This window comes from Malaya genurostris, chromosome 2 (genome assembly GCF_030247185.1).
Source record: "Malaya genurostris strain Urasoe2022 chromosome 2, Malgen_1.1, whole genome shotgun sequence".
Taxonomy (NCBI): domain Eukaryota; kingdom Metazoa; phylum Arthropoda; class Insecta; order Diptera; family Culicidae; genus Malaya; species Malaya genurostris.
In genome coordinates this window covers 7,431,433-7,440,389 of record NC_080571.1, presented here as the reverse complement: position 1 = coordinate 7,440,389, position 8,957 = coordinate 7,431,433, and the positions used below count along the sequence as shown (strand labels likewise).

General features: G+C 36.8%; 2 protein-coding genes across 3 annotated transcripts; one reads left to right on the top strand and one right to left on the bottom strand.

The window, feature by feature from the left end:
• The first annotated feature begins 4,387 nt into the window (after positions 1 to 4,387).
• On the top strand, positions 4,388 to 6,802 carry LOC131428354 (galectin-6-like). Of its 2 annotated transcripts, XM_058592257.1 has the most exons (4): positions 4,388 to 4,555; positions 4,616 to 5,832; positions 5,916 to 6,283; positions 6,335 to 6,802. In XM_058592257.1, exons 2-4 carry the CDS (start codon positions 5,738 to 5,740, stop codon positions 6,340 to 6,342), a joined length of 471 nt encoding a protein of 156 aa, XP_058448240.1. In that variant the 5' UTR covers positions 4,388 to 4,555; positions 4,616 to 5,737; the 3' UTR covers positions 6,343 to 6,802. The 2 variants fall into 2 exon arrangements, with proteins under 2 accessions (XP_058448240.1, XP_058448239.1); XM_058592256.1 differs by having other exon boundaries at positions 4,388 to 5,832.
• Positions 6,800 to 7,694, bottom strand: LOC131428353 (uncharacterized). The gene is made up of 2 exons (XM_058592255.1): positions 7,492 to 7,694; positions 6,800 to 7,428 (listed from the first exon to the last, which is right to left on the bottom strand). Exons 1-2 carry the CDS (start codon positions 7,608 to 7,610, stop codon positions 7,047 to 7,049), a joined length of 501 nt encoding a protein of 166 aa, XP_058448238.1. The 5' UTR covers positions 7,611 to 7,694; the 3' UTR covers positions 6,800 to 7,046.
• Between the last annotated feature and the right edge of the window lie 1,263 nt (positions 7,695 to 8,957).

Here is an 8,957-nt window from a genome sequence, read left to right as displayed (position 1 = left end):
CCTTTTGAGATCTTTGGATAATTTGGTTAGCAGACGACAGTACACTTCGGTGTAGTGAATATCCCATTTTGTATTGTCAATTAAACTTTGATTTGATATGAGCGGTTATTTCTTCGTTTTAGCAATAAACATGTGGTATTACCGATATTGATGCGCTTGGTAAGGAGAAATTCCTTCAATTTATGCAAAACCCAAATATTGAGCTTTTTTATGTTCATATTTTTTTGGCAACGATTTAAGGACTATTCACACATATCCGGTCCGGTTCAGTGCCGGCACGACACCGTGCACGGATACGCGTTATTTCATTCGTTTTCTATGCGCGCATTCACACCTATCCGGCACAGTGCCGTTTCAGTGCAGCTCGCCGTCAGTGTCGCGTCCGTCCGGCAAACTCAAATTCGTCGTCACCGATATTTTTCATTTTCACTGAATTCGGTATGTCATTGCATTGGCTGTGCCGGAACGGAAACAGCACGGAAACGGAACGGAAGGGTACCGATAAAAAAGAACACTGACGGCGCACTGAAGGCACTTTCACTGAACCGTCACGGAACTGAAATATGTGAATAGTCCTTTAACACAGAGAACAGACATCCAAGTAGAAATATCAATGAATGTAAGAAATTTGACGGTTGCTAGGCAAAGTGATCACCCAGCAACTCAGCAATCGACCAAAAACTCTTTCGACCTTGCATACAATGGTAATTCATGCGTGCAAAATTTTACGCAACGGTAATTTTAACGGATTTTCACTTGTATGTTTTACACAGGTTTTTAAAAAAAGTTTATTCACTCGAAGTCCTCTCACGATCGATCAGCGCGTGGTGCATTTTCAAAAGGAAGCATAATTGATAGAAAAATCTTATTGTTTATTAGATATAATGAGATTTAACCGTTGTGCACTCGAAAAAAAAAACACCTTTAACCACCCGAATGGGTACCCGGGTACCCATTTTTTTAAATCGCTGTAAGTTGAGCATTTTTCAACCGATTGAAGTAATTTTAGCACTGTTGGATTCAGGAACTTAAGCTCTTTGGGATTGGTACCCATAAAGATGGACATGGTGCTCCTGGTTCCCAGGAACCCGGATATCCTAAATGAGTTCCGACATCGAGGCATTTATACACGGATTTCACGTATTTTTGTAATCTTATCTAAGAATTGCTATATGAAATCAAGTGCTATGCTGAGTTGTTATGTTTATATATTTCAGGGGGCATCCGTTATGTACGTAACATAAAATTTTGAATTTTTCTACCACTCCTTTCCCCCTTTGTCGAGCATTTCTCAATCTTTTCACCATGTATTGTCACGTATTTTTGAAACCTCTCCCCCCTAAACGCGTGACGTACTTTATGTATGTTCCCTTATATACTTCACTTTCTTATCTTCAGTTTGAAAATTATTATGTACTTCAGGCCTATTGCGAGGAGCACGCAATACAATTTTTAATTCTGGCAACAAACATTTCGAAACATCACGAAGTTACTTCCCAAACAGTTTCGTTCTCATTTATATTTCCTTTTTTTCGTTCTATGAGAGTAAGTCCAGAATAGGCCAACTACCCTTTAGATGACGTCATTTTTCTACAAAAGGTTCATTTTGGTACGGCCTTTCTCAAATAGCTGGTTTGGAAAAGTTTCAAATTAGTAAATGACATTTATGGTGGAAAACACAAGTGTCGGAACATTCTACGGAAATCCGGATTAACGGGAACCAGAAGAACCTACTACAGCAATATACACGGCCATCGAAAAGTGGATAAATTTCTGAATTTACCCGTACTGAAAAAATTCAAATCGGATGGAATTTGCCTTAGTTACAAGCATTTTTATTTGTGGGTACCCGGGTACCCATTCGGGTGTTTACGTAATAAAAAAAATCGAGCCCCCCCCATTCGACCCCCCTTACTGTAAAATGAAAAGTCAAAGCATGAGAAGTTATGGTCCAACTAGTTCTTGGAATTGACCGAATTGCAGAATCTTAGTTTAAACCTAACTCAGAAATTTCTTATTTTGAAATTCGAAAAGGTACCCGGGTACCCATTCGAGTGCATAAGGGTTAAAGTTGCTTTACGAAAGATTAAAAAAAAACAACAACAAAAATGCGTACTCGATTATCATACATATTTGTGCAATGTTCAAAGTGCCTCAATATTTAAATACAAGTTTGTTGTTCAAATTTATTTTTTACCGTTTAATTTGTCTGTTAACTTCAATACAACAAAGCGGATTACAATGTCTCACACATTGAGAAAACAAAATGGGTTCGTTTGCTCACGTTCAGGATCAAGAGTAAACCAAGTTAAATTGTGTTGGTAATTTGTGTATTACGTACATTTTATTTGGTACGTATGTCATAGATCTATATGTATTCAATAGTGGCTTTCACGATTTAGTTACAAACAATCGTTTTTAACAATAATTTATTCTCAAATGAATGTTAATGTTATATCAGCTTTCAGATGATTATTTCTTTCAGTGCATATTCGATTTAGAACTTATTTCCTGAACATAAATTAATGTAACTAGTATGAATTTACAGTGTGCTTTGACACACTCACACTATGTTAGTTTATAAGCATAAAACTATTTGGAAATAGATGAGCTGGCTCAGTTTTAGTTTGACTTCCAACTTACTTACAGTTTCTGTATTTCATTCAGACGAAAGCCTTACCACAGCTATTCCATTCCTGTGAAGACGTTAAAAGTGGCGACGAGAAAAAGTTCAGGTGCACGTGATTTTGTTGGCTGATATTAGGCAGGTGGCATCAAGGTTAAAGGGCGGTGTCTTCATCTTGTCTTGGAGGAAACGCCAGTTCGGGTTCCCCAGCAGCACGTGTAAAAGTAAAAAAAAAGGGTCACCGTGTGTTAAGAACTTTTTTTGGATTGACCAGTTTCGTGGGCTACAACAGTAAGTACACGTTCCAATTTGCTTTTTGACAAGTGGAAAAAGTGCAGTGATAAGAATCAAAAGTGAAAAATTCTTTTGCGATAGCCATTTTGTTAGGCGGCGCCGTTTTCTTTTAAGGGTAATGCAGTTATTTTGACCAGTGAGTGTTGTTGACAGGTCGCGGGAATCTGTAGAGTCCTGCTCATTTTTTTTATTGTTAAAATATATATATATATATATATATATATATATATATATATATATATATATATATATATATATATATATATATATATATAAATATATATATATATATATATATAAATATATATATATATATATATATATATATATATATATATATATATATATATATATATATATATATATATATATATATATATATATATATATATATATATATATATATATATATATATATCCGTATAATTTTATTACGACTTTTTATATATTGATATTAACGGTGAATTTTCTTGTATAATTATTTAGACGCAGGAAAATTTTCCAGCTAACTGGCTGAGGAAGATTATTGGTTGGATAGCGTTTGTTCCCGTTTTTGAAGAATATAAATATATTCCATTGTTGGGATTAGTGTTGCAGTTTGGTCGCTAAAATTTGGCGGCGGAAACCTTGAAGGATACATTTGATTCTTGTTCGAAACGTCGTGGTGCTGGCGCATCGCACCCAAATACGAATAGACAGGAGTAATAAGGCAATGAGACCGAATGTGGTTATTTCCAATTCGGATTTGAAACCAACGATGGAAGAAAGACAGGATGATAGCGAAGAGGAATTTAAGGGATTCGTGGAGGAGGATATAGGAAGAGGCATAAAAAGAAGACTAGAAGAGGTGAACTCACCTATTCGCCAAACTCGGCGATCGAAACGAATAAAGACGAAAAGGATGAACGAAGATTTTGTATATTGATTTCGCTGGATATAAGGTCAATATTAATATATGTTAATATCTATTGCCTTAAGCAAACATTTAAGTTTAAGACTAAAAGGAAACTGTCGATTTATGTCGATCTCGAATTTACAGTTTTGTAGTTCAGGCAAATTATTGAATTTAATTTAAGGGAAAAGAGCTGTTATTTCAGCTTTCAGATGATTATTTCTTTCAGTGCATATTCGATTTAGAACTTATTTCCTGAACATAAATTAATGTAACTAGTATGAATTTACAGTGTGCTTTGACACACTCACACTATGTTAATTTATAAGCATAAAACTATTTGGAAATAGATGAGCTGGCTCAGTTTTAGTTTGACTTCCAACTTACTTACAGTTTCTGTATTTCATTCAGACGAAAGCCTTACCACAGCTATTCCATTCCTGTGAAGACGTTAAAGTTAAGACTGACTTTTTGGATGAAATATCAGTTTTGATCAATTTTCATCATCACTCGTTACTCAACATTGAGGAGATGCACTTTAATTAATTTAATTAACCCAAAAATAGGTAGTGGCTGGTAAGAGTGTATCTGATAAGTTTGCTGCATGGGTCCATAGCGTAAAGCTTAGGGCGGTATAATTTTCTGGAATTATACTCGAAGTTGTAATTTTTGAAGATTTAGATTCTTGCAGATTTAGAGACAGCTCAATAACTGCTGATATAGGCAATCGATGTAGACAACAGGTGAAATCTATGAAGCCAAAATAGGCTTTCATCAACTAACTAATTTTAAGTACTTTTCAGCCAATAGACGAGTTGTATGCAGGAACACAATACTAAGTTAAAGAAGTCAATGTTGCTTCAATTGGTTCACCTTCAAAAAGTGCTTCTTCTGTTGTATGGTTTACCGTGAAATCTGTACAAAATCAATCGTAGATAGAATCGTTGAGTGCTATATCACTTTCGTGCGGATAATATACTCGACGAACTGGATTATCACATAAGATACAGTTTGTGTATACACATTATTTCAAGGCAAATTCAAACAATTTTCAGAAAATCGCTCCGTTTCTTCCTGGGACATTATTTTTACTGTCATTTATCAGTTACATTATTTGAATGAAATATTTCCGAAAACGTCCTAAAATTACTGAAGCCTCATTTTCAAAAGCAAAACTACTTGTTGAATCAACCTATACTGAACGGTTTTAACAAACTGTCAAAATTTTCTACAGGGTGGGTCACAAAGTTGTATCATTGCGAGCAGAGCGGTCAGATCTAATGATTAGTATAGCAAAATTTTGACCTAGACAAAATAAACGAGAGATACTTGTCGAAAGTTTTTTTGTAGACAAAATGATCTAACTGCAAATGTCAGTTTGTCTTTGTTTACTTTTTTCGCGATTTGCCGAATTGATTTTATATTTACCGCCTTGTTCTTTGCAAAACTTTCAAGTTAAAACCACAAGCATGGGAAACATTCAAGAAATTTCAGTAATTGCCGTAATAATCGACTCTCGGCTCTTTTGTAGTGAGTCTAGCGAATTGGTAATCCAACACACAACATACCGATGAACGCTTTATGTGGGTATCCACTATCTGGCAACGCTGATAGTGCATGGAAAGCAAAACAAATATTTTCCTCCCTCGGCCCACCCACTTCAAAAGAGTGCTATAATAGGAAGTTATAACGTAACGACATAGGTCGTAAAGAAGCGTCGCCTACATACAAATGCTTTGTGGTTGCAGGTTCTTATCGCGCCTTCTTTCGACATCAGTATTAGTTACACCACCTTCGAATGAAGAACATTCCGTAACTGCAGCCTAATAGTTTGATAGGCTCCTGTCCGAGGCTTTGTAGTGCGTACCTAATTTCATAAGTGATTAATTCAATTTTGTTACTATTATCACCGCCAACCGTAAGCAATGAGCAATCGTCCGTTTACCGCACAACTTCCACGGAAACCAGAATTCGGCGATGAGATATTGATACGAGGTAAACTCAAAAGTGATGCAAGAGTGTAAGTTCCAGCTATGACTTAATGTCTAATCGTGCATTGCAAGTATAAAAACTGTATTGTTTTTCTCTACGTCACGTACACAGGGTCTCTGTCAATTTCTGCCTGCCACGACCTGCTCAGCTACCCGATGACCAAACGCCTCCACATATCGCTTATCATTTCAAAACAATTTTTCACGACGATGGCAGTAGCGCCGTGATTCACAACTGGAAAAATTGTGTTTGGCAGGACGAAACTGTTGAAGAGAACTATTGGATGTTGGATCGGAATGAGAAGTTCACTCTGATCTTCCGGTTTCATGAGGAAGTATTTAAAGTGTTTGCGGAAGACACCCAGCATACTCCTGACTACGAATTTGTCCATCAGCTTCCAATGGAAAATATTCTACAAATCGAAATATGGGATGACATCGAGTATATCGAGGAAATTGCATTTAAATACAAACGTACAGGTAGCAGTATGGAATAGAGATTCAACACTTAATTCAATGTTTTATTTTTAGATTATTGATCTCTGGATAATTCGACTGGAACAAATCGAAAATTTCCTATTCGCTGTTGGAAAAAGAAAACACATCTCGTGCAAGACAGGGAATCAATATCAATCGGAGCTACCGAACATGTTTACTTTACCATCACGGATACCAATTTCACAGCAGTCATATCGCAGCAATATACACGTGTTCTAGTCATTATATACAGTCAAACCAAATAACCATGCAGGCGCTTTTTAAAGAAAACTCTCGATCGGACTACGCAGTTTTAAAACATGATGCAGCTTAACCGTAAAATGCTGGCAGCTAAAATGTAGATTGCAGCACATACCAACCATATGCCTTTTGACAACAGTCATTCAACCTTAACGCATACTCGCACAAAGTGCTTTTATTATACTGTATCTGTTGAATGAATGGAGGATATACATTAACACAACTTTAGGGTGATAACGAATAAAAATACAATGAAACTTACATGTTGAATTGGCTCTTTATTGAGGGCTTGGGATCAATCAGTAACAAGAAATTGACTCAATGTGTAATAGAGTATGTGGCCTCTTCTCACATTTTTAAGGAAATAATGTTTGTTACTAAATTGTTGCATGAAATATATTCAGTTCTTATAATCAATGTTTGAATTCAATCAAACGTGAATCTTAGTTGAACTACATGATTCTAGCACTCCAAGAATCAGAAGCAGCAAACAGAAGCAAGTAACTTATTCATAGTATCCATTTGCACAACGATTGCTGTATTTTAAAGTAACCTCGTCCACTCGGTCGAAGTCATCCCACAGCTCGAAAGAATGTACTTCCTCAATCGGAAACTGATGTTCGTATTCGTATTCCGGTGGTTGTTGAGTATGGTCGATAAAAACTTTCACTGTATCCGTATGAAACCGAATGATAATACTGATGTTCCGTCCACTGATCCAATCATCCGAGCCAAATTGAGTATCACTCCATATGGAATTTTTACTACACTGCAAGACTTCACAGCCATTCTCGTAAAAGCGCCATCCAAGGTGATAAGCAATACGTTCCGGTTCGGCCTGTGGATGATTTCCTTCCGTACGAGCCAAGCAGAGATTTACCGAGCACCTGTGTGTTATTGTAGAACACTTTAAATGTAAGCTATATACTCAGCCGGCTTATGCAACTCACCTTTTGGCATCGTCTTTTAGAACTCCCTTCAGCACGATTTCATCACCCACAGCCGGTTCTTTTGGTAATTGCAGCGAGAAGAAACACTTTTCCAAAAACATTCCATTTGCGTCAGTCATGCTGCACAGCCGGTGTCAAAATACTTTGACTGGCTTTGTTAAACCGCGAGATTAGTCTATTGGCGTCGGATCATCGCTGAGATACGCTCTTCTCTTTCTCTCGATTTCGTATGTTTATTCGAGCGTTAATTTTAGCTAGCAGCGTGCGCGCGAATCCAATACACATGCTATAAAGTGAGATTTGCTTCTCAAGCATATACATTTTTAGGGCTCATACTCGCTGCATCCTGTGTCCTGTTGAAATTGTGCCTACATCAATGTATTTGGTATACCAACGCATATTATCTTATGACTAAATTGGTTTTAACTCATATGGTAAAAGTTTATAATCAACTGTTCCATATATTCCACTGAACTGCTTAGTGGTTTAGGTTGAACAGTTAAGTCGCAATGGCAGTAGGGCAAAATTTTTCCTTTACAAAAGTTCCTTGTTTTTCCCTTAACAAATGTATTATCTACCAACATAACCTGATCCTGATCATTTCCTCGTCACACTAAAACCATTACTTTTCTGTGACACTTGTGGTGATGCAGAGAACTCCTCGATCACTAGTAGCAACAGGTGTTGAACTAACATTCCTTCCCTTCCTACAGTGATCTGCATGGGCGTGGCAATCTAGGTTATTGATCATTTCAAACTCTAAGTTAGTTTAGGTAGCCAAATATCATGCATTTGGTTCAGTATGCCATTTCAACAATGTCGTATTCTCGAGTCCTGACTTGGAAGAATTCTTAGTGTCTGTCGGATCGTAACACTGGCCTAGGAATAGTCCTGTGTGCACTGGGAACACTATTCAAATAAGCTTGTTGTGTTCTTTACATACCACATTTTTGCCATTTTCAACCATTTCCGCGTTAGTTTATCACTATCAGTTTTGATCAGTCAATGACTATATGTTGTCCGGATTGAAGTGAAGTATCGCCAAGTGCTAATCAAATAATAATTCACGCTCATCTATTTCGTGTCAACGACTATTCTTCTTGTAGTTTAACAAAAAACAATCGACAACTAAAAATTACATCCCGATTGATAACCATGGATTTATGCCAGGTCGTTCGATCAGTACGGATCTCGCAGATTTCATTTCTACTTATATTTCGAGTTTGGAGTAAAGAGTACTAATTAATGCAGTATTCGCTTATTTGAAACCATCGAATACCCATGCGCAAGATGTTGTGACTGGGCGCAAAACTATAGTTTATTGACTGGCTAAGCTCGGCTCCTGTGTATGATTTCAAATTTATCAGGAGTTCCTCATGGCAGCAATATGGGTCCACTTTTGTTCTTGCTGTTCTTCAACGATGCTGTTTCGTTGCTTGGTGTTGGCTGCCGATTAGTGTGTGCTG

Coding starts and splice junctions, on each gene's coding strand:
- LOC131428354 (XM_058592257.1), top strand. CDS start 5,738: ATGAGCAATCGTCCGTTTACCGCACAACTTCCACGGAAACCAGAATTC. Junction 5,833..5,915: donor CTCAAAAGTGATGCAAGAGT/GTAAGTTCCAGC, acceptor TCACGTACACAG/GGTCTCTGTCAATTTCTGCC.
- LOC131428353 (XM_058592255.1), bottom strand. CDS start 7,610: ATGACTGACGCAAATGGAATGTTTTTGGAAAAGTGTTTCTTCTCGCTG. Junction 7,429..7,491: donor CTAAAAGACGATGCCAAAAG/GTGAGTTGCATA, acceptor AATAACACACAG/GTGCTCGGTAAATCTCTGCT.